We start from the raw sequence: 25,896 nt of genomic DNA, 5'->3' as shown, positions 1-25,896 counted from the left end.
GGCACAGGGAACCATTTTTATTGCTTCAGTGACTCATGGGACATGGGTTTCTTCTAGCAATCAGCTTCCTGACATCAACATCCTCACAGCTAATATCCCCCCGTACACAGATAAACAGGATGATGCTGTGATTCTTCAGAAAACAATCAAAACACGAGTGAAAAAGCACATTTCTATAAGGATCACTGTGTGCCGCACATCAGCTCCTGAGTCAATGAGTATTTCCTTTCTGAATCTCCATTACTTCCATGTCTAAAACTTTCTAATCCTCATATGACAATGAAAGGTGAGAGGCTGCTGGTTCCTGTAGTTACCATGGCAACAGTAGTCCACGGAGAGGCGTGGTCTTCACTGGGGTGAATCCCGATGTTCCAGCGGGACTGGAGCATGTAAACGATGGGCTCCACGCTGACGTTGAACTTTGACACCCACGCCACCTTCGCATGGCCCTCTGAATCCTCCACGAAGCTCATCTCTCTGCGAGGCTTCAGAGGAACCCCTGCAAGAGAGACGGACATGATTTAAATCAGGGTTAATATTATATTCTTATGTAGAAAGCCAAAACAGAAAAGTGACGTTATTTGACAGTATATCAAAGGGCATTTAAATAACATCAAATAACAAGTCAATTAATACCATTATAAATAATAATTACAATGATCCTATTGGTCACGCTCTTATTGTTGGTGCTAGTTTATATGAAGGTACATATATTCACCATTAACCACTTGCTTATTAAGCATGCATATATATCATATTGGCTTCTTATTAGTCATTATAAAACACTTATTAATGCCTTATTCTGAGGCTTGGGGTTAGGTTATTATGTAATTCATGCACAACAACTTCCTTATTTACAATCAATAAGCAGTAATCAGGAGGTTGAGGGCCAACTCTTAGTCAACAGCCCAAAATTAGCGAATATGGTCATGCAGAATAAGGCATTAATAAGAGCTTTATAATGACTAATAAAGTGCCAATATGCTACAAATATGCATGTTAATAAGCAACTAGTTAATGGTGAATATGAGCATCTGAATATAAAGTGTTTCTCATTTGTTATTTCATAAGCTAAAAATGACTTCATCAGTGGTCTTAAATGTGCAGATCAGAGTAACATATCACAAAACTGATAAAGCATCACTCAAACAATATCTTATTTTATGAATGAATCAATTATTATGGCTGCCCAGGCAAGGATCTTTATTACATTAAAACACATTTAATTCATTTGGCAGACACTATTAACCAAACTAACTAAAGACAGGAACAAGAGCTAGGTAAATATTAGAAGTGCATCTCTTCCAAAGAAACAGCTAAAAGCATGTTCAGTGTCATGAGTAAAAATATCAGAGATCCTTTGAATTCATGAAAAAAAAAATCAGCATCATCACTTTGAATTAGCACAGTGTCAAACAATACAAAACATTTTTTCTTTAAACCATTTCAGTGCAGCAGCCTCTTATAACAGAGCCCACAAGATGTTTTAAACAAGTCCCAGCCGGCTGCCAGGGACTTGCCTTTACCTTTATATAGATTGGCTGGGGCTTGGCAAGTGTGTCCACAGCCATTAGAGCAGCATTTCCTGGGGGAAGGACAATGCTGGTCTGATGAGCAGCTCTCCACACAGGCTGCGGCGAACCCGGTGGCTCGCTGAGGCGGAGGACAGTCGCCCTGACGGGACGACCTCAGGGAGGTCAGAAACTCCCTGCTCGTCACACACTCCGTCTGCTTCTGAGAGAAAGGCCAGCGGGGAAATGTTATTACTACAGTTGACACACAACGGAAATAGGATGTACGTAATGTATAAACACGAATATGGGGGCAGAAAAACACACAGCAGAGGTGAAAGTGCTTCCTTTGGTAAACTCCTACTGACTTTGAAGGCAGCCCTTGAGATCTTGTGTGAAGGGGGGTGTATAACTGTGTGTGTGTGTGTGTGTGTGTGTGTGTGTGTGTGCGTGCGTGCGCAAGGCTGCAGATCTGCAAAATGTAAACACAAGCTTTAGCTAATAGCTCTGAATTACCCAGTGTTCCTAACCAGCCCGCCAGTCATCCATCCAGCCAGTAACATGCTTCAGCTATTGTGATGAAAAACTAATCTGAAGACCACAGTGACTGGCTTTGCAAATAATCATTTAGGGCCACACACACAAGATACACAGGGAACCGATGCACACTTTCACATGTATACACTCAAAAGCTCACAAACATGTTATTCATAACACACGTAAGCTTGCATAAACACACACAGGAAAGCTCATTCGTGGCATACACAGTCAAAAAAAACTGCTTCATGGTGCCAACAAAAGCAAATTTCTGGTGCAGGCGGAGTGACGCTGCCACCGAGGGTGTTGCGACTTATACACACACACAAACACACACACACACACACACACTGTCTTTCTGTCTTACCTCACAGGACTTTGGAGAAAGCACCTTCCTTGTTTCCCACAGATCTTTGCATGGCTGAAGGCACTACACATAAACAAACAAATATAAGAATACAAAATCTGAGGCTTTAGGCACAGAACACTTTTTTTAACACTGCAGATACAGTTGACACTTGTTTCATCACACATGATAAAAATAGTAAAAAACTAAACGTGTACATCTACACCTTCTCATAGCAGTGGTTTTTCCAGCGCTCGAGTCTGTCCGTTCAATATAAAGGTACGGCCTGCAGCCGGTTAGCTTAGCTTAGCAAAAAGACTGGAAAGAGGAGGAAAAAGCTAGTCTGACAGCTGATTTGTTACTGCATTACGATGGGGCAACCCACTTAAAGGAGGGTCTCGAACTGATGACACAGTTGTCATGGATGGATGATGAAAGCAGTGTCCTCTTCAGAGCCATTTATTATTGCACTGTGCAACAGGTGGTAGCAGCTACTTAGCATCATAGATTTTCAGCCGTTTCTATGATTTTCATGTCATCTAATCGTCCCTGAGTGATGACGAAACCCATCTGACACCATGCAACATGATGGAAAAGTCCAACTGGAGTCTCTTTTTCACTGATTGCCAGACAACTGGTCCCTGCCAGTTATAAAAAATGGTAATTGGTGAGCTTCAAAGGTGTTGGTAGACATATTTTGTTACCTCCAGACAGCATGCAGGCTAGCGCTTTCCCCTTGCTGCCAGTCTGTGCGCAGCTAAGCTAACCTGTTACTGACTGTAGCCCTACATTTAATGGACACTTTGAAGAATGCCAACAATCATACAAACTAAGTACACCAGAAAGGAAAAGTAGGCATATTTCCCCAAATGTCTGACTATTCCTTGAAAGAGCTCAGGTTTGAAGAAAAAGAAATGGTGTAAGAACAAGGAGAAAAGTGTCAGATTGTTTGAAGAGATGGTGCCATTTGTGCAGGTAGGGAACACAAAAGCAACATGCACACACTCCTGAAGCACACACTCATCTGGTTTGCCACCTCAGTGAACTGGTGAATGATGACTCTTACCAAATTAAAACCAGACAACATATAAAAACTGCGGTTTCACCCCCAACCTCCTCCCCCCTCCTCACTCACTCCCTCTGTCTGTCTGTCTGCCTCAGCTCCCCAGCGTGCCTGGCTTCAATCATTTCTGCAATTTATTCCATCGCAATGATTCCAGGGGAGCAAACAGAATCAACAAAAAGCCATAAAAACTTCATCTTTGCACAAATAAATGGCTACTGTTGGATGAAAGAAGTCTGTCTTTGAAAGCTGCGTTAAACAGGCTAGTTTGCAGACTGATGACTATGAATACTTCGAATGACAAGCAGGCTTTTAGGGTTATCATCACACTGCATTTAAGACCATGTAAGCGTTCATTTGATCGACAAAATAAAGGGCAAACACTACATTGTAACTTGTCACGGGGATTCATACAGCATCAAAAACCAAATCCACATTTTGCTGGTTTCTTAACTTCTAGGACATAAAATGGAGTCTCAGCACGAAGCATGATAGCTGTTTAATGTTGTTCAGTCGGGCCATTTCATTTAAGTCATGGAAGAAAAAGTTTGGGTTTGCTTAAAGTGATACTCCACCCCAAATCTCTCTCTTGAGTATTAAACACGCTTGCTCTGTAGGCATGAAAAGCTGCTGTAAAAAGTTTGCAGTTTGCGTCTCCAGAGGGAGCGAAGGCTGTGGTCAGCTTAGACTGACGTAGGTTACAATGGATTCCAGTAGTGACTGTATGAAAATCCAAATATTGAGAGAAACAGTTCAGACTCCTTCTACTCTATGCTCTCCATCCATATGTTCACTATTTTCCAAGCACTTACTGAAATCGGTGTTTAAAAAGTAAATCTAATTAGTTTTCTATGGCTTTTTCATTGTTCATACAGTTATTGTACCTTCTTTTATATCTGATTAATAGGTGATGACAAATATATGGATAAAGTTTGTTTGCTTGCTTTGACACAGTTTCCTGCCCTCTGTCCTTTTTTTGTGAGCAGGTACCTGCATTCATCTGCAGACTGTAAACACCAGTTAAGCACATATTGTATCCTGTAATTTGCTGAAGTCATACGTTAGAAATGTTCTGATAACATTATAGAAGTTCATACAATTGAGTTTTGGAGCACTAGTCTGACAAAAAGAAAAAAAAAAAAGAAAATGTCACCTTGGGCTCTGGAACATTTTATAGGCCAAACAAATAATCAGGAAAATAACTGACAATGAAAACGATCATCAGGTATATACATTGTATGATTGGGCGAGAGTGGCACACCATGTCATACAGAAGAAGCAGAGGGACAGAAGTCCGGATCTGAGAGTAAAATGTGATAAATTTGCAGCTTTTCAGGAGAGTTAATGCACATCAGTTTGTTCGCTTTGTAGGTGTGTGGTCTCTCAGGTAGGCAGTAGTAGTCAAGTAGTACTGCAGGTGTTTGGACACAAGCCCCTTTAGGCATCACATCCAGTCTGAGGGGCCTTGGTATTTAGAGTACTGGAAAACGATCATTCCGCCAATGTCAGACTGTCTATCTGCTGCTCATTGATCAACAAGAATATTTTGGACTGACTGTAACTCCCCCACCAGACAGAGGGACAGCAACGATGCAACGTGTGCTGCATTCGCTGCAAGTTTCTACGGACTTCTCACATTTGAATCAATTAAAACTGCCATTGTTCTCCATGAGGAAGCGAATTCCAAACTTTCTGCAGCCTCCTCTGAAGCTTTCAACCACAGAAGAAGAAATCTGAGAGAAGCATCACTTTAACTTATTTTCCCTTTTTCTTCTCTGTAAGTTAATTATGCATTCCTCAAGCAGTCTGGGTATGAGGAGACAGGGAGATAATACGAGACACACACACACACACACACACACACACACACACACACACACACACACGCTATTGTAACCAGATCTTGAAGTGTGATGTGTTTCTTCAAGGAGATCTCATGGGTCTCTTCATTCGACCACGTGCTGCTCAGGTTGTCAAAATCTCCCCAAAAACACCTCATACATACACACACTCAGACACACGCACACACACACGCACACACACACGCTCCCTCTTGCATCCAACCCTCCCCCTCCTCTTTTGCTGCCACTTTGATCAGTTACAGACATGTTTAATTTTTCATTCCTCTCCTCTCGTCCTTTACCCTCCCCTACCCCCGTCTCCCCCTCCCATCCCTTTCAATAATCCTCTGTTCTTTTTGTCTCCTGTCTTCACATTATCACTGCTCTTCTTCTCCTCCATGACCTCTCATCTATGTGCTGCCCTCCTCTACCTCCTTCCTTGCTTCAGCTCAATACCTCTCCTTCTTCTACTTTAACAATTGATACTTTGCCAATCACAGTGATATACTGTAATACTTATTACTTACTTATTACATTATTAACACAAAATGTTCTCGTGTGACAGAGTGTTTTTACTTGTTTTACTACAGTAATGAATGTGAGTATTTCTTATTTGACATAGTCGATAGAACAGCTGGGAGAGAAAGGCGAGAGAGGGGAGAGAGGGGGAGTCGAGACGAATGGATTTAAGATGAACATACTTGTGGTATGTATCCAGTGCACACCTTACACTCTCAAATATCACTTAGATGTTGTAAATCACTGCAAAGTATACACACACTGTATTTGTGTTAGAGGAGCTGAGAGACACGTTTGGCCTTGAAGGCGACATGATGAGTTATGTGTGCGAGAGAGAGAGCAGTAGACACAGCAGAGGTCAGAGGTCAGAGATGTTACTGTTTAACACACCACTGCACACACTGTAACAACAGCGGCGAGATTAATGACCGTGTATGTGTCTGTGTGTGCGCACGGTTCGCATAGGAGCTCCTCAGATATGTGTATAACAATTAATCACACGCACACCTTGTCTGCTGGCCCTCCTCTGGCCTCTCCTGCTGTTTTATGGCCTCACCTGCCACGATAGAGGGATGACAGGCACACTCAGCGAGAGGGAGGAGAGGAAATGGGAGAGGGAAGGGAGGTGAGATGTGGTTTCGGAGTGGATAGAGGGGGGAGAGAAGTGAGTGTCCGTTGAAAAGGAGAGAAGAGATGAAAGACAAATAGTGAAACAGGTCCAGAGAAAAGGTGGAGAGGAAGAGGGACAAAGGCAGACAGCAACAGACCAGATGTGCTCATTCTCCATCCACGCTCACCAGTTCAGAGGGTGCAATGTGAAAAACTATACATGCTAATTTATGTGTTCAGCTTGTCATCAACTGTTCAGAGTTTATTTTATATCTTCCACCTTACAGTCCATATGTGTAGCATTTAGGATTGGGTGTTGTTTGTACTATTCCTTCAGTTTATCAGTGGCAATATAAAAACTATCCATTTGTATACTTTTCAAATTAGTTATGCTGTTTTCATTACCTTAATACTACAACGGGCAATATTAAATATCAGTCAGTCTCCATGATGTATAATCATGGTTGAAAAATGAGAGTTGTAAAATTCTATCAGTGACTGCAGGCCTCAGTCTCAGGGTTCTGGTATTAGCCCGTGTGGTATTAGCAAGTATCTCTTAAAGTTGGGACAAAATTTCAAATGAACTTCTCGCAACAAAGGACGTTTCTTCTTCTGTAAAATATTCTCGTATTCACCTTAAAAAAACAAAAGATAACTTGAAAGCTATTTTCCATCAGCGTTTCTCATCTTCCAACATCAGCTATTTTGAGAACCTGAAAGCTCTGTTTGAAGTGAAGAACAGCATCCTCTTCATGTTTTCTCCTGCAAAGTAATCCAGCAGATTTCCTGCGAAATCTGACCTGGTGGCCCACATTGTAAAATGCAGTTCAGTGGCTGATTTCACATACTGACTGGAGGTTAAAGGTGTTTTATGAGCGTTGATTTATTGATGATACAGTGCTACATTCACATATAATGTAATACCATATGTACTATGCAATATTGAATGGCTGCATATTCTATTCATTAAATAAGCTTTTTACAGTCAAGATTATGTGTAACTGCACTTTTATGCTAAATGCGACTCTGCAGAGCATCTCTGAGGATGTAAACATGCTTGTTTTCCAGTTTGAATGTGCAAATACATACATATACTGTATGCATACACATGCACACAGATACACACACGTCAGGCTTTGAGGTACATGAGTGAAAAGTAGCCAAACAAATTCCAAAAATCCCTTTGAAAAGCATGTTAGACTTTCGCCAGACCTTTGGAAAAACATGTACAACAACCAGAGCGAGCTTCAGTTGGCAGCTGGTGAGAGGAGAGGAGAGGCTGCGGAGAAGAGAACAGAGGATGAAGAAGAAGAGATCAAGAGGACGGTCAAAAAGACAAATGCTTCAGATAGTTCAGTGGTTTATTTCCACACCTCTCAAACCACATGTGCCCTCAACAAAAACCTGCCAGAGCTTCGCCTCTCTGTGAGTCCCCTGATCATTTTCTTTCTCTCCATCCACAATAAATCTACTAAAAGGATGCTGACTACTCTGCTTTGGACAGAGACAGGAAGAACGTGTGGGCAATAAAGGATGTGTTGGTTGTTGTGATATATCCCAACAAGACATCAGATTAAAGTACTGAAGTTTGAACTGCAGAGGGAATGGAAGTGACAGTGGGAAAAGGAGAAGACAGCAAATTTATACATATGGCTAGCAAGCTGTTGTTTGCAGCTGTTGTACTGGGCTGTCCAAATCTAAGGAGGAGAGTGGGAAAGGGGGCTTCAGACTGGCACAGAGAGATGACTTCCTGCTTGCTGAGACTCTTTCCAGCATTATCTTCTTCTATCGTTTCCTTTTGCTTACAGCAGTAGAGTGAGAGGCAAACGAGGAGAGATTCAGCCCCTTCCAGTCTGAGGCCATGGTACTCTGCTGGAGAACCAGTACGATGGAGCATGTGTTCAAAGGTGGATTGTTGCACACTGCAGCAGCAGTAGGTGTTGGTGTATGTGAAGGTGGACCTGAGCCCAAAGACAAAGCTCTCACTTAACCAAGCCATATATGCTCCAGCCCTCACCTGTGTTCATGAGCTGTGGGTAGAGATCAAAAGAATGAGATTGTGGATTCAAGCAGCTGAAAGAAATTTTCTTTACAGCTTGTCTGAGGCCACACATGCTGAGACGCTACCTGGACAGCTCCCTATAGACATATTCATTCGCAACGGGGAGGAAACCCCAAAGGAAACCAAGAAGACAATGGAGGTACCACAATTGTTTTAGGAGCCACCATGAGGAGAAGCTGGACATAAGGACATTTGGGCTACTGTGCCTATCCTTGTGCCATCACAACCCATATGAGTGATGGACAATAGATGGCTAAAGAATTTTCTCCAGAAAACATTTCAATACTTTCATACAAATATTTATAGAGAGAATTAGGGGCGAGTGGGGAATTATTCCTGTGCTCTTTATGCAGGAACCAAACAGCCTCTCATTAGATGTATGACAGCTAAAACAGAGAAACCATCCCTGACAGAGGAGGAGGTCTGCGACTGATCCTCAAACTTCAACGCTCTCCTTGCAGTCCGTCCCAGGAGATTTAACAAACAGTTGGCTTCATGTGACAACTCCGACTGTCATTCACACTTGGCCTCAGGTGACTCCAATGACTGCCGTTAAACGGCCAGGAGCACTAACAACCCGAGCAGTATCAATGACAGGGATAATGTTTCAAGTGTCTACAACCAAGTCAGGTTGCCCTACAGATTCAGGCCTCCATGTAGAACAATGAGCTGGATGACTGAGAATCATCAGAGAGTGAAGAAAATGTTATCAGTTTAAGGTTAAGCTGACTCAAAGGAAGAGTAGAGCGTGTTCAGTAGAGTTCTCCCTTCCAGTATGATGTGACAGCTACCAAACTAAGGCTAAAATGTTAAATGTGCTTATATAGCGCTTTTCTACCTTGAAGGACAGCTCTCATTCACACATTCAGCATCTTGCTCAAGGACACGTGGACAGAAGGAGTCAGCGATGGAACCGCCAACAGCAAATAGTGGCTGTGGCAGAGCTATTCAGACTGGTATTACAAGCAATTTGAACATCTTAAGAACAAGTTATGAGGAATGAGGGAGATGATAAGACGAAGAGTAACAGCGACTTCATAGCTCTGCTTCTTTGCTCTGCATCAGCTCTGTTTGTTAGTGGACACACACGTACACACACACACTCACACACCTGGTACCCATTTCTATGTCTAACCTGCGTGTGTGTGTGTTTGAGAGAGAAGCAAAGAGATAAAAGAAGGAGGAGATGGACAGATGGAGGAATTGAGTGAGGGCTGTAGTTCACTTTTAGTGAACTCCCATGTGTGTTTCCATGAGAGTGAATCCACCAATGATGTGACACAAACCATATGTGTTGAGGCAACATCTGCCTGGTGGGTGTGTGCATGCTTGTGTGTGTGTGTGTGTGTGTGTGTGGCTTCAATAGGGAGGTCTCAGGCCCTGATGTAACGAAGCACAGATAAAGCAAAGAGTCGATCAGGCAATGCTTACCTTTATCTGTTGTCTCGTTTCTTTCATGCTTTTTCTCTTTTCCTACCCTGTTTGTACTGTAACCACACTCCACTCACCGGAGGAGTCATTTTAGAGAAATTGTGTTTTATCCTCTTTCAGGCTCTTCTTTAAACATCCTTCATGTATAAATAATTGCCTCCTATCTGTCAGAATGTCCTACAATCAAAGATCTCATATAATACACAGAGTTTGGAAGACTAATTATACATCAATGCAGAGCACTGATGCACGTTACAGCCTCCTCTATATTTACATTTACTTTTAAATGTAAGTTTTTAATTAGTTGTTTTTTATAACCAAATGCTCCTCAGACTTTGAGAAGGAAGATGATTAAAGAAAAAGGAATGAAGTTTCTAAAAACTATTCAAACACATGACGATTTTAAAATACTTGAGTTTTTCCATGTGCCGTTTCCCTGTGATATAGCGGATCACTCCAAGCTTTCAGCTACGTATGAGAAATAGATGACATGGGAAATTAAACGAATCCTTTAGTTTCACAGTGCACCATTTAGTGTGTGTGGGTGTGCGACTGTGAGCGGACAGATTGACTATGTGTTACACATGTTAAAACTCAGTGAGAACAACCGAGTTCAGCACTGCTCCAAGTCTGCGTAAGGACCCAAAAAGGAGCTGAGGGAAAAGCAATACCAGTCCCCACATTATTCTGTAAAAGTCTTAGTCAAAAGTTATTGAATATGCTACACTGCCAAGCGGCTTTATGAGATCCTGCAGCGGAATGTAGGTTGAGTCACATTTTGTTAGATTTGCCTTACTAATAGCTCTAAAATTGGGTTTATAAACATAAGAAAAATGTAGCTCCCCCGAGAGAAAAGTCTGAAAATCAAACTGTGCAGAATTTGTCCTCCATCACATCACGAACCAGTGGGCTCACTACTTCCTCCCCTCTGGCTCACTCCTTCGAAAATGGTCCAGACTGAGGCTGGGTATTACACCTTAACGATGTTTTGGTCCACATCAATGCAGTCCGGTGCTCCAATTCACAAAACCTGTCAAGCACTGACAGCTGGAACTGAAAGTCTGTTCAGATCTGTTTATTCTTTAATCAGATATTTTCTGAATTTAAATCAAACTGTCACTGCCGAATCAGACTGTGTTTTATACAGGCCAGCTTCTTTTCTGGCTATACTTAATGCCATAAAACACTGAGAACTTTGTCTTCTGTTTATATGACTAAAAGGTATCAAAAAAAGTGCAGCATTGCTTAGAGAAACCTGTGTCATGTCAGTACTACCATTAACCACTCTGTGAAGCTGTAAAATGCCTTCAAAATAATACCAGTCATTGTGCTAACATGCTGATTCTCTGCAGGTATGATGTGTACAATGTTCACCATCTTACTTTAGCATGTTAGCATGCTAAGATTTGCAGCTGAGGCTGATCACAAACCAAACAAACCTCTATTTTGACCTGACGACGGCCCTTGCTGAAAAGTCAGGAGATCTCCATAGTTAGTAAAATCCATCCGGAGGGGATCACGAATGTGAGGACAAAATTTCCAACAACTTTTGGATGGATGAAACAAAACCACAGATGTTAACCTCATGGTGGCGCTAGAGGAAAAATGAAAAGTGAATCCAATATCCGGCCCCGTCTCTCTGTAGTTCATTATGATTTCAAACACTGTTGGCATCGATTCTTCTGGTATCAAACATGTTACTGCAACGAACGCAGAATAAATATGACAGAGTGGAACAGAAACCTGGGAGTATTCGTTAGCCTAATAAAACAATAATAAAGTGGCCTGCGCTCTTTGCGTAGCTCATTGCTCCCAAGGTGGATAATCAATAAGAAAATAGCACGGCCTAAACATCTCCCACATATCCTGTTAACAAATATACATACCTTGGGAGCATTAAACAGCGTTGGGCTTCCTCCACTGTATAATTCATTATTTTGATTAATCTTGGCAATTATTGCTCAGGACTGGGATATGTGCTTTTCTCTTCTAATTTATTTTTGTTGGCCTGCCGTGCTGACTTTTACAAATTGGGCTGGAGCCACTTTCAACAGACTGTAAAAGGGTAAGAATTAATAACTTTGCAATTCAAACAAGCAAGAAGAGACACTGTGCATGTCTGCGCAGTATCAGCCCGCCTGAAAGGAAAATTGTGGTTTACACAGCGTCAGCTCCCACTGGCCAGATTCAGAGACTGTTGTTGGACGCCGCTTACAGCATAGTGCCACACTGCATTCACACATAGACAACAGCAAGACACGAAGCCAGGGCAGTAAAGTTTAGACATGGTATTAAACTCGAAAATATTTTCCGTTCTCATTCTCTCTGTTTCTTTGTTGAACTCTAAACATCAGGAATAGAAACAAAGGAAGGGAGAGAGGGCAGGAAAGAAAGGACGCAGATAAGTCTGTGTAAGGTCAAAGCAGCTGTGTGTGTTTGTGTTTCTGGTGGAGGTGGCGAGGGGGGCTCGGCAAAGCTCAAAGCTGATGTCAGATGTTTTGCTCAGTGTGGCGTCCCCCTGAAACAGTCTGTTGGTAGGAGGTTTTTTTTTGGGGGGGGGGGGCATGTTCTCGGCTGTTGTTGACATTAACCCCAGCTGACCTCAGCATACACGCATTGCTGATATACGCGCTGTACAGAAGAAGCGCTCTCACGCCTGTTTCTTGCTTTCCCTTTAAGCGACTGTCATGTGAATTTGTGGCAAAGCTTGGAAATGTTGCGAGAAGTAAAATACGGTTCAGGTGTGCTTTCAGCCGGGATGAAGCTTTTAAAAAGGTCTGAACCTGAACGGAGAGTTCAGGAAACACATCAATAAGAGACCAGACAGAATCTCTCAGCAAGTCATTAATATTGAGTAAGTTAAGGTCAGTGAGTAAAAGGTCGTCGCTTTGTTTTTGTTTGGCGATCAAAATAAATTTCCTCCAGTACTTTTTTCCAGTACTGAAGACATTTTCTTGGACTTATGTTTCCATCTTTGGGCCTTTTTGAGTTAAAACACGATCACTTGCATCAAAATGTGGTGACGCGCTTTCTGTCCTATCCACCCACTGCCTGAGCGTCTGAGATGGGACCAGCCGTCTGAAACACCCACAGTAACGTTCAGAGAGCTGTAACAAGCTGGAAGTGCTGCAGAGTGGACGGACTGGCAGCTAAAAATACAGTGCGTGGAAACTCCTCTTCAATCAAACAATGAATTAGAACGCGCACACACACACACACACGCGCACACACACACACACACACACACAGTGAAGCCTCCTGGCAGGCAGTGTTAAGTGAATAAACAGGGGATAATTTTTGCTCCAGGGTGGATGGATAATGGGGATACAAGGGAGGACGTTATTTTAACTAAAAACACAACCTTTGCTATTAGCGAGCCGTGCGGTTGGTGTAAAGATTCCATACACCAGGGAGAGAAAGACTCTCTCTGTCTCTCTGTCTGACGCTCTGCTTTTTGCAGTGTGCTCTGGTTGCGTCACGTTCATTATATTCTCGGAGCAGGATACCTCAGTGTGTGTTATCCTGCGGCCAAAAAGACAAGATGTCAGTTCAATCCATCGTTTGGACTATTACACCAGGCACAGGTAGCTGGTAATGTAGCAGAAATGCTGCTGAGGCTACAATTAATTGCATTTTAACAAACCTTGCACGCTGATTTAAAGTGTTAAACGTGTTGTACAATTTCAAAAGTGCCAACAAATCAGAAACATATTTTCCATGACCTTGCTGTAATACCAGTAAAGACATTACACCTGCTATACTCGTGTTCTGTTTAATCTACAGCCCTTTGGCAGGATGCAAAATTGAAAGCACTGAAGGTGAACAAGACGACGCCAGAGGTAAAAAACAGCAATGACAGAGGATCAAAACATCACACTCATCTCATCTCGTTTGCACAGAAATGTATGATCTAAGCTTTCGGCCAAGCTCGGATAATAAATCTGGTGCAAAGGCAATACGTGTACGGATGTTTTGATCCTTTTTCGTTGCTGTTTTTCACATTCGGCATCCTCTTGTTTTCTGGTAGCGAGCTGTAGTTTTCTGACGGTTTGGTTAAATCACTGACTTGGGATTTATATTCATATCTGAGGACATAAATCTGGTCCTCACAAGATCAACAACTTGTTTTATAGTTACAGCACAACTTTATCCTGTTTTGTTTTTTTTTTTTTTTTTTGGGGGGGGGGGGGATATGAAATACCCAATCCCCTGTGCACTACAGATCTGTGTGCAGCTGCTTCTTTTCACCTGCCACTAGGAAGGTGGAAGGTTCACGTTATCACTCCCAGTTCCATCCCAAGCAACCAGCAGGAGCTGCTGGTGCAACAAAAAGAACAAGAAGCCTCACAGGCTTACCACCCACGAACACAGCCAGTTGTGTTCAATGAACCGCAACACCAAGTCAGAGTTGCTGTTACCAGAAGCTGAATCGCCGGTCTTTACTGCACCAAAGACTTGGTTTCAGGGTTACCATAGGGTTATGACTGGCTTAAGGATAGGTTAGGGTTGGGGTGAGGCACAGAGTGATAAATGTTTGGGTAAACCGTCAGGGAAGTGAATGCAAGTCAGTATAATGTCTCTGGAAAGGCAGCAGCACAGGTCTGCGTGTGTATGTGTATTTACCTGTGCGCAGCGTCTGTGGTTTTCACACCAAACCAGGACCTGGTCACTCTGGAAGAGACGGAGAGGATGAGGGTTAACACAAACACAGAGAGAGAAATAAATCTTTCACAGACAAATCCTGTGTTTGACACATTCTGCCCACATTTGACCTGTCCATGAGAGACTGCTGTCCAACATACAAGGAGACAGAAAGTAAAATATTGTTAATAAAAAGGCCACTGACCAAACTGTGTGACCAGAGTAAACTTGACATGCAGACAGACACGCACAACCTTTCTCTTATTTACATAATTATCCTCAGGGTGCAAAATGACTTAACACGCTGTGCTTGTGGCTACTGAACCAGACAGAGGCCACGTCACTTGGTGAAACGTATGCTTTTGTGAGCGTGCATGTGCGCACAGTTATTGCTAAGTGAGTCAAGACCACCAGTAAACATGGCCGCTATAACCACTGTGACAGAGGAAGACGTCATCTCATGACCACAGGGACAGAAATACAGATTATCCAAACCGACCACTAGTCCTTAATTCTCTTCAGCTTTTCAAATTTTGTCCTCCATCCAAATAAAACACCTTAAAAAGACACTCATGCATGGTTGTATTGAATGCACAAGGTCACAAAGGACCTGCAAGGTGTTTGGAGATTTTTCATGTAACCCGAAGAAGCAGCTGACACCTGAGCTACAGGAAGTATTTTTTTTAAATAGATCATGGTCATCATTGTGACACATTGTTGTAATACCAAAAAACAAATAACATTACAGTCAAACAACTGGTAGCCTATAAACAATCTACTAGAATTATTTTCATTATTGATTAATCTGTTGATTGAATCTGCTGAGCCTGAAAACTGCAACCACAATGACATAAAACAGAGTAAAGCAAAAATTGTTCACTTTTTAGAAGCTGGAAGTGCATTATGTTTAGTGTGTTGGCTGGATAAATGTCAAACACCAGATTATACAAAATGCTTATTATCTGGTCATTAGTCCAGTAATCATTCCAGCACTGCTTCCCATAAACCCTGTTGATTTCACAGTGAGGATGTTACCGCTTGTTTCTTGGGTCCCTGCAGTTCCTTTTGCATTTTTCAAGTTTTGGGAGATTTTGGATCACTTGAATGGTTTAAATGCAGCCTGAAAACCGTGTTAACGGTATTTAACTTGCACTGGTAGGACAGTCAGTCAGTGAGTGAGGCGTAACTGCTGCTCTTCCCTCTGAAACGCTTTGTCATCATCGGCACAATCATGATGCCGACCCCCAACATCAAAACAACTATTAGAATACTGGTGTGTGTGCATGATTTGTGTGTCTGTCTGTCATGTGTGTGCGTGCCTCTGAGGACTATATGAGCTGCTAGTGTGTGTGTGTGTGTGTGTGTGTGTGTGTGTGTGTGTGTGTGTGTGTGTGTGCGTGTGTGTGTGTGTGTGGGATAAGCCTACTTAACGACTCCTTAACCCTCTCTCCTAAGTGTGCTGTATTTAGACTCAACCAAGCTCATCTCTTTCCACACACCTACGCACACACATACACACACACACACACACACACACACACACACACACACACACACACACACTTTTCAGGGCTTCTCCTCTTTTAAGTAGCATTTGTGCTTCTGGTATAATGAGGGTGAAGGGGTTAGAGTTGGGGTAACAGTGCAGAGGTCAAAGGTTAGAGATTAGGGGTTAAGGGCTTTCACGGTACGGAAGATGCTGAATTGACTTGTTCTTTCTTAACATTCAAAACAGATGCATATTGGCTACTTTGGTGAAAAGCTGTAAAAGAAGCTAAACTGCTCTTTGAAGTATGAAGATGAGGACTTATTTCCCTTCTAAGCCCTGCAGAGCCGCTAAAAAGAATCTACTGTCACTAGAACAGCCAAGGGTTTCTACTGAAGTGATTAAGGCCGTGATATAGTTTTAAAGAAGTGCTGGTCGGACAGCACAGTTAAAAGCTTCTTTCACACCGTAGGACGGGGAGGGGCTGCTTCTCACAATTTCCGTAAATTTCCAAATCTGACAAACCGTAAGTCACGCCTGCCGTCTGCAGAGGCCAGCCATTGAGCATATGTGTGAAAATGGTCAGAGCTCCAAGTTCTCCACAAATTTTGTTCGCCTCATTCCTCTCATACTCTCACCCCTGTCCACGTCCACTGCTCCAGCTGCTTACTATTGCCTCGGCTGTACAGCTGTTGGCAGCAGTGAGGAGGGTGATAGCCTTCAGAGAGGAGATACGAGGAGCGCAACCAAAATCAGATCAGGTTCTAAGATAAGGTCACAACAAATTTGCTCAGTTAACGAGGGAATTATGTGAAATGAGTGCTGGACATAATATTGGGAGATTAAGTATAAATTTGTCCATGCTTGCTCGTCTTTAAGAGTTAATGAGTATTGGTGGGGTGGACACCCTTGGTTTAACAGTAATCTGGGCTAGCTGTAAAAAGCAACACTGCTGCGGTTATACTGCTTAACCAGCCTCCTACAGTGATAGATGAGAGAGAGGAGAGCAGTGGAGCATTAAAGCAATGGTTAAATCTCTGATGAACAGATTAATAACAAGCCTGTGGGGAAGGTTGGATGGAGAGAGGAACAGATGAGAGGAGGAGCAGAGGAACGGCTGTCATGGTATCACTACAGATACAGAGAAACAACTTCCTCCTCTGCAAACATCTCCCCTCTCTCCTCCTCTCTTCAAGGCACTTTCTGACTACACAAAGCGACGCCGCCCAGGTGCTACTGAGCGCATTATAAAAGACTGAGTCGCCATGGATACAGGTCTTATAATAGCAGTGTATCTCACACATATGGAGGAGGCTCTTCACTCTCTCAAGCATTAAGACATTTGTAAGCAGTCGACGTAGCTCAGAGGCAGTCGTGCTCTTCCTTCCACTGATTCTGTCAGACGACACAGGTGTGAATGTTAAACAGGTCTCCCTCTGCATTTTCCCCATTTCTGCTTCTTGCTGCTTTTTGTGGTGCGTAAATGCCACCTGTCCACTCATGGAGTGATGTGAACCATTGTTAGGTCAGGGATCAAAACAGGGATCCACAGATAAAAACATTGCTCCATGGTGCTAATAGTGGTCAAAAACTCCACAGGGTTCCTTTAAGTTGCTTTGATGCTGCAGAACTGGCACCCTGGGCTGCAGCAGTGAGGCCAATTCCACCCTCAGATACTCTTTGAGCATAGTTTTGTGACGTTCAATGAAGTCCTGGAGGGTTTTGGTGATGACTGATACAATTTACTGTTTTTAGTGCTTTGGCTTCTGTTACAAAGTCGCTGCATTTATCAGAATGTCTTTCTAAAGTTGCCAAACGTACGTACCGTGACTGGTTGGGTTTTAAATGTAATGTGAGAGAGCAGTAATGACAAGTGTATGGGTGAAAGAGTCTTACAGCTGCATTGCAATCTTGTCCATTCATGTTGCTCTGAAAATATAGTCCTAAGGCTGCTCAACAGTGGAACAAAATGACAAAAAATAGTAAAAAGAAAAAAAAAATTGATGGAGTGAGCGTTTCCACAGCATACACAGCCATGGATTTAAGCAATTGATTGAACAGGATTAAGAAAATTCACAAAGACCGTGTGTGTGTGTGTGTGTGTGTGTGTGTGTGTGTGTGTGTGTGTGTTACGTTTGGTTATCTTTGAGTTTGTTTGTTTTGAGTGACACGTTACAGTTAAGTGAGGTCATTTTCCAGACTCATCATGCTGCTCGAGCTGAGTGATATGACACCAAATGGTTATGAATCTTAATCATATCCACATTAATCATAATCAAATTCACATTGCAGCACTAATTATTACATCCATTTCATATTGCTGATTTGCAGTATCCAAGGTATCCGGTCAAAATATTAGGATTTTTGATTGTGGCAATATCGCTCTGCTCTGTCCATCAAGGTGGGCTGAACATTTTGTCCTCCAGCAGAGGATGGTTAATGACACCAACCACTCTTTTGTCTCAGAACAGAACAGAATCCACACATACACACACACACACACACACACACACAAACACAGTGCATTTTTCCTCTTCCTCCTCCTGCTGCTACTCATCCAGATTAGCCTACTTTGGCCACTCTGGCGTTCTTTCTGTCTTTCATTTGTACCCTTATTTCTTCTGTAAAGACTTGTGTGTTGTGATCATACACCGTAGATGCTCCACACAAAGAACTGAGGACAGTGTAGAGGCCAGTTAAACGTCTCCAGATTTTCACTGAGGAGATATAAAGCTGCTTTCCCCCCCTGCTGGCCTCACATCTTCATCCCCTCTCTCCATCTTTTTCACGCTCGCTTTCTTTCTGTCTCCCTCACAACAACATCCCCCTTTTTCTGTCACTACTCCTCAGCCCCCTCTGCAACACACACGTTAATGCGCGCACACACAAATGTACACAGACACACACACACACACGCATCCCAAGTCAATTTCATGGGACATATTTGCTGTCAGAGCCAATCAAGGCAGTTTAGATGGGCCTGTGTGCCGTATGGCTATTAAACGGTGGTCAAAGTTGGGTTTCGTAGGGTCTCAGCGTGTGTGTGTGTGTGTGTGTGTGTGTGTGTGCGGCAAAACAGCTGCACATGTTGAAAAAGTCAGGGAGAGAAAGGGAGGATTGGTAGAAGGTGGCTGAAGGAAGAGAAAAGAAGTTGGATATGGGAGACTGAGAGGAAATGGGAGGCAGGGAGGAAGTTGAAAAGAGCAGAGGGAGACAGACAAAAGAAGGTAAAAGATGGAAATAAATATCAGTTAATAGGAGCAGGGAGGAGACTGGCAAGGAGCGGAGGATTCTAGTTGTGAAACAGGACGCAATAAATTTTGGTGACTGCTGTTCGTCTGGCTGGAATTTAGTCTCCAGAGTTATTTTATTAATGGGAAGCCAACTCTTAATAGAATTTTCATCCATAGTGGAGGGACGTTTTAAAATTTACAAACGCGTTTATTGTGGTATTAGACTTTTGGTTATGGAAGAAGCTGTGCGTGATGTATTTGTTTAAAAATAATGTGAAACACCTAGAAAAGTCCAGAGGCTTTTGTGCTTTTTCCATGCATGCACCAAGAAATGTGCTCAGAATTTCACTTCCACCCGTCTTATGATGCATGACTTCGAACAAAAATGTGCAAAAAATCCCATTTCACTTTAATGATGGATTTCCACATGGCTGGATTTCATACCAACAATAAAAAACAGGGTCTTAAACTTTTTTCCAATCCTGGGATCCGCAAGAGAAATTTGTCTGAGCCTGAGACACGAGAGAGCCGTCAGAAACAGAACTGACCCACGGAGTGAGAAACACTTGCACTAAAGGACTTCCACATGGCTCTGATGACTGCTGAGCCCACAGTCATCACCGCTGAACAATAACAACCTGATATTACTGGATGCAACAGCAGGAAAGAAGCAGGGACACAAACACACACACACACACACACGTAGAAACACTTGAACGGTCCACACGCACACGCACAGCTGCACACACCCTTCAGTGTTTGAAAGAGAGTGAGATATAAATCACACTTCTGCCAGATGCAGCGATAAAAAGTGAGTGTGTGTGAGAGAGAGAGACAGAGGGAGAGAGAGTGTGTGTGTGTGTGTGTGTACATATTATGTGTGTGTGTGTTGTGGTCAGTGTTTGCGGTGAGGCGCAGTAGAAAGTCTATTTAACACGAGGCATTAACTCTGCTAATCATACCCAGATGACCAGAAGCAAGCGCAGCTACGGTGTGTGTGTGTGTGTGTGTGTGTGTGTGTGTGTGTGTGTATGTTGAGTATATGCGTTGTTTGTGCGAGTGTGTGTGGTGAGTGTATCATGACTAACTTCCATTCAACAGAATACAAAGTTCTTCCAAAAAAGCCCATGTTGAGGTCTGAACATTCCCGACAGAAGCCCCTAATTAGTCTATGTGCGCGCGCTCCCGCGTGTGCGCTTCCGTGCACGTGTGTCAACGTTAGTGTTTGTGGTGCCCCACATCCTGTAAACAACAAGCGTCACAACATAGTGGTTGTTATACGGTCCTGAACCTTGCCTCATCCGACTATTATGTCGCCATCTGTCTTTCTGTTTCGGTTCAGCTCCAACAGCAACAATACTGAAACTCCATTGGTAATGAAAATAGTCTAAATAGTCAACAAATTACAGGAACAGTTCAACATTTTGGGAAATAAGATGATTTGCTCTCTTGCTGAGAGTACGATGAGAGGATTGATACCAATCACATATCTGTATGCTAAATGCAAAGCCACTGCCAGCAGCGGACTAACTTAGCTTAGCACAAAGACTGTAAACAGGAAGAAACCAGCTGAGACTCCAGGAAGTTACAGATACTGACCAAGAAATACTTCAACTCATAACTGCCTGTAAAACTGTGATTACTCGTTTCAAATCTTTGGTTTTTGTACAAATTACACAGATGGTTTCCAGCGTTTTTGCTAAGCTAAGTTAGCCGGCCAATAGCAGCAGCTTGGTATTCAGGGTGCAGAGGAGAAGAATGGATATCATTGCTCAAGTATCAGATGCCATCACGGGTTTGATGTGGTACCAGAGTCTTTCCATCTGTCTCGCTCTGCAGCTGAAAGAACAAAGCCTCGCTGCTCAACGCGGTGCCATTCCAGCTGTGATTTACTGTTTTGGAATTTCTTGTCCTGGTTTCAGGTGAGAGTCGCTCCTACGCCGCCACAGTTTTATCACCATCCATCCCTGGCTCTACTGATCGAATGACAGGGCAGTCACAAAGCCGCAGAAAGAGGCAGAGGTTTTATCTCTGAGGCGAATCAAACAAGCCTTTGTCTCTCTGCCTGTCTCTCTCCGTACCTGTCTGTCCTCTGTTTAGCCTGTATATCGGTTTTTCAGGCTGTCTGTCTGCGTGTATGTTTGTCACACCTGTCTCTGTGTCTACCTGCCCGCTCACCCCTGCCTGTCTTCGTGCTCGGCCGCGTCCATATACCTGCCTTTATCTCCTCGTCTGCCTCTGTGCAACCTGACCTGACCGTTGTCTCTGGTCTTTTTCAGAGCGTGACTGGTTGGCTGACCGACCTTTGGGCTGATTAGAGTTACCTACCGCAGAGCAGCAGACACACACACACACACACGCACACACACATGCATGCACACACACATAAACATGAATGCACAGGCAGCTCATTCAGCCTCGCACTGGCCCTCAGCCCTGGCCCGAACCGCTAACCATCCACTCATCAGCACCACAGACCTGTGAGTGTTTAAGACACGCAGTCTAATCTGATCTACTACGTATGTGCAAAAAGATCCAGCTCTGCAGCCGAGGTTGCACTTTTTTCCTTATTTTTAGGAGTTTACATCAAGGAGGAATTTGGGAATATGACAACATACCAGCATATATATCCTCATGAGCACACGCGCACACACACACACACACCAAGAGCTATAATTACACTATTACACCATACAAGGGAAAGTAGTGGAAAACCCAGAGAAGCAGCAGAAAGAGAGGTGTAAATAGAAAACTGGTGACTCACATTCTGGTGGCTACACACTAGCCACACACACACTGAGAGAGAAAGAGCCAAAAACACAGGGTTCACCCACATGAAGCCAGAGGAAGCAATGTGTGTGTTTGCGTCTGAGTGTGGTGACAGAGTAGGATGAGTAAAGCTCTATTCGCCCTCACTGATGTTATAGTTACTGGAGATGTTATCAAAAGGGTTTTTTGTTTTAAATGTTACGTTCTTCAAATGAATGAATGCTCTAACACACAGTCTCTCCCAACCATTAATCACTCTGTCTTCTGCTGCACCGTCCTATAATAGGTTCAGAGAGTGATGCTGTTCCCCAGGATGTGGCCGAGAGGAAACTTGTTTCCTTGTTTGCTCACTTGAGAGGCTCTTTTTAATTTGGTATAGCAAACACAGTTTTCAGTGTCCCTTTATATCCTAAAATGCTCTTCACACGTCAACATCGTCCTTTTCCTGTTTGTCACTGTCCTGCGAATCGATAATGGCGTCTGTGCCCAGTGCTTTTTCTTACACGCATTTCAATCAGGGCTGCAACTAACACTTTTCCAGAGCCAGACGAGATTTCTTTTAATGTCTTGTTTTGTCCAAAATTCAAAAGACATTCATTTTACAACGACATAAAACAGACTAAAGATGAAATCCTCACATTGACCATGCCGGAGAAGCTAATATTGTCCCTTTTTTTAATTACTCAAATAGCTTATCGATTATCAAAATAGCTGCTGGTTAGTTTTCCGTCAATCAATTTACAATCAGGTAGGAAACACTGATTTTAATATGATGAAAGGGAAAAATTGCTCATTTTAAGAAATCATTCCATGTAGCATTTCATCTTAACAATAAGTTTTTCCTAAAGTGAGTAAATCATCTGCCTAACTGAGTGAGCTACTTCAATTTGCTTGCAAAGAAAAGCTGCTTGTTTCACAAATGAACTGCCTTCCTCTGCCTTGTGTCAAGATGCTGGCAGCCTAAAAAACAGGAGCGTATCAATGTTCCCAGGGTCCTGTGTTCATCTGTTCAATATTCTTCCTCCACACATCAACCTTCTTATTGTGTTCAGGTCAAAACCCGAACCCTAAACCTGGAGCTGGCGAACAGAGGAGCGACTCCTTCAAAACACTCCTGAAACTAATCAAATGTATATAGCAGAAGAGGAATCGTCTGAATGAAAATAAATATTTTAATAACTTCACTTGTTTTAATATGGGCAATTTGTTGTACAGTACACCAAGTGGGATTATTAAATATGGTTCTGGGATATTTTCTCAACAGATCAGCATGTGTGTTTGAAGATATCAGGAGACAGAGTCAGAAAATCCTGGAAGTCTAAACACACCATGGACGTCAACCGATGCCAAGACTATGACAGAAAACAAACTCACACAAGAAATTAAAGAGTTGTATCGGAGAGGAATGCAACATTTTGTTCACTTTGTTTAACTGAAATGAAACCCAAGTAGAAAATGAGTGCCTGGCCTGTTTGCTACCTCCCAGTCAGTTGGTCTCATTTCCATCACTGCTGTTTGATGCTCAACATCTCACTACTGCACTCCACTTCATAAAGTTTAAACCAAATGTTCCCTTTCTCACACCTCCATTCCAGAAACCCCAGCACACACACACACACACACACACACACACACACACACACACACACACACACACACACACACGCACATGGCTCGAGAGTCATCCAGGGGCCACCCTCATTACCCAATGCACAGGTGCTGGGAGTCTATTCTAGATGGACGAGGACCAGACCAAACCTTCTTTTTATACATGAACATATGCAAACCCACACACACACACACACACACACACACACACACACACACACACACACACATACGTACACACACTTTCTTCTACACACCTCAGAGGCACTGGGGCTAAACTCTGTGGTTAATGACTTTCCCACCCACTACACAGCATGCACATGTTGAAGCCGTTAACGATAAGTGGCTTTTCGAACTTGGTAACGTCCTAATGTCCCCGTTAATCTCACATTCCTCACTACAAAGGCCGCAGAACATGGGCCAGCGATTTCACTGAGATGAGTAATTTTGTCAACCATTATAAACCAGTAAGTTACATTTTTTCAGGCTACCTTTGGCCCTCTGCATACTGACACGGGGCAACTTCAATCTGAAAACTTCCTGATGAAAACCATGTTGGAAACAACTCCCTGTTTTTGGGCAAGATCACACGGTTTTCTCTGACTAATTATTTAGGCAGTAAGTGCTCACTTCGCTTTTCTTCTCTTGTGCATAACGACACCTCTAAAATCACTACACAACATAGCACTGAGTGGCTATTGTTTCTGTAAAGACCCGAAGAACGACAAGCTTCCTTAAAAGATTTGGATAACTGGACAATTGTATTGACTACACACTGTTTCTCCAGGAGGCAACACAGCTGCTCACAAGAGCGATGGAACTAGGTGGTACAGCTATGAATGGTGGGTAGGGGTGTAAGAATTTTTCACCAATCAGACCAGAGAATAAGGATTATTATTTTTTGATCTTTCAATCATTTAAAAAAGTTTAGTGGTGCGGTTTAAAGTTTATGTAAATGTCTTACACATGCCACTGAGAGCAGATCAGCCATTTGTGCAAACTGCCAAATCTGAAAACTCACTGAGAGGTCATTATGTCTGTGTGTCATGAGAACATAACTCATAAACTTCAATCCTGTGTTCATCAGAAATGTGACTATTGAGTGCACCTGATTGATTCCAGATGCTCGTCCCTATCCCCCCTCCTGTTAATTTCACCCTTCAACATCTTCCTGTGAAATATTTTAGGGCGCCATGAACATCAACATAAATAAAATAAAAACACAGCATTAAGCAAAATGAGGGTGTTGTGAAGCTGTACCACAAAAAAATCTCTAATGAGCCCACTGAACTATCAAGACTAATATAGAAAGTAATTCACCTTTAAACGAAGCAGTTTGGGTAAATCTGTCTAAAATTGAGCAAATTTATATTATACACTTAATTAACTCACCTTTGAGGGTCACACAAATGTGTCTAGCATTAAAATACAACATCGTGGGTCTCTGCCCTTTTTATTTCCTGACTTGTGTGACCTCAGGGTCAGTAAATACCCTTAAAGAAGGCACAGAGTGGTCGTAGGTACCTGGAGGTGTCTGAACGCAGCCGTCAGCTGGGTCATGTGCAGAGTGAGGCACCTGGACGTGCATCTGGCGCTGTTGATTTTCTCCTGAACATCCTCCTGCTCCGGTGAGCTCCTGCGGGCGCGAGTCACCGCCAACACCGCGCACAGGAGCACCAGCCCGGCCCGACAAACTGCCATGACGCGGCGAGGGAATGCGAGGAAACGAAATGAATGCACGCACTAATCACACGGCACTTATCCTCCTCGTGTCTGGCTCGTCAACGTCCTGCTCTCGCGACCCTTTGAGTTCAGAGTGAATACATCAGAGCGCTGCTGCTATCGGCGCGCGAGCACGGAATGGAGCAGCTCTTCCCTCCTCGCGGTCACTCCCACCACCGGTACAAGTGCGGCCGCGCGGAGTTCTAGCGGTCTTCATCCTTACTGTCCTTATCATCTTCCTCATCACCTTTGAGACTATCATGACTTCTACCTCCTCACGTTCTCATCATCATTACTCCCTTTACCTGTGCACGTGCAGTTATCATCATTATTATCCTCATCCTGATAACATCATCATCACCATTTTACTGTATTTCACAACATCGTCCTCGTTACCTCCTTCACCTTTACCGTCATTGTTTTTATGTTTATTGTCTATTCAGTCATTGGTGCTCACTGACAACCACCACTACCATCATCCTCCATCTTCATCACTAGTTCCTCAAACCGTCACTCCC

At 43.1% G+C, this 25,896-nt stretch overlaps 1 protein-coding gene across 5 annotated transcripts in view; it reads right to left on the bottom strand.

The window, feature by feature from the left end:
• The window catches only part of anos1b (anosmin 1b), a 41,688-nt gene extending 16,157 nt beyond the window's left edge, over nt 1–25,531 (bottom strand). For 2 of the 5 annotated variants that reach the window (XM_076721363.1, XM_076761827.1), the window contains exons 1-5: nt 25,181–25,498; nt 14,543–14,590; nt 2,416–2,478; nt 1,527–1,734; nt 315–499 (exon numbers count right to left, since the gene is read on the bottom strand). In XM_076721363.1, coding sequence (XP_076577478.1) covers nt 315–499; nt 1,527–1,734; nt 2,416–2,478; nt 14,543–14,590; nt 25,181–25,357 — 681 coding nt within the window. In that variant the 5' untranslated portion in view covers nt 25,358–25,498. Of the gene's footprint in view, nt 1–314; nt 500–1,526; nt 1,735–2,415; nt 2,479–14,542; nt 14,591–25,180 lie in introns of all 5 variants that reach the window. The other 3 variants (XM_076761819.1, XM_076761835.1, XM_076721355.1) reach the window with 3 other exon arrangements.
• Between the last annotated feature and the right edge of the window lie 365 nt (nt 25,532–25,896).

The sequence above is a fragment of the Chaetodon auriga genome, chromosome 3, assembly GCF_051107435.1.
Source record: "Chaetodon auriga isolate fChaAug3 chromosome 3, fChaAug3.hap1, whole genome shotgun sequence".
Taxonomy (NCBI): domain Eukaryota; kingdom Metazoa; phylum Chordata; class Actinopteri; order Chaetodontiformes; family Chaetodontidae; genus Chaetodon; species Chaetodon auriga.
The sequence above is the reverse complement of the archived record's forward strand: the minus strand, read 5'-3'. Positions and strand labels throughout refer to the sequence as shown.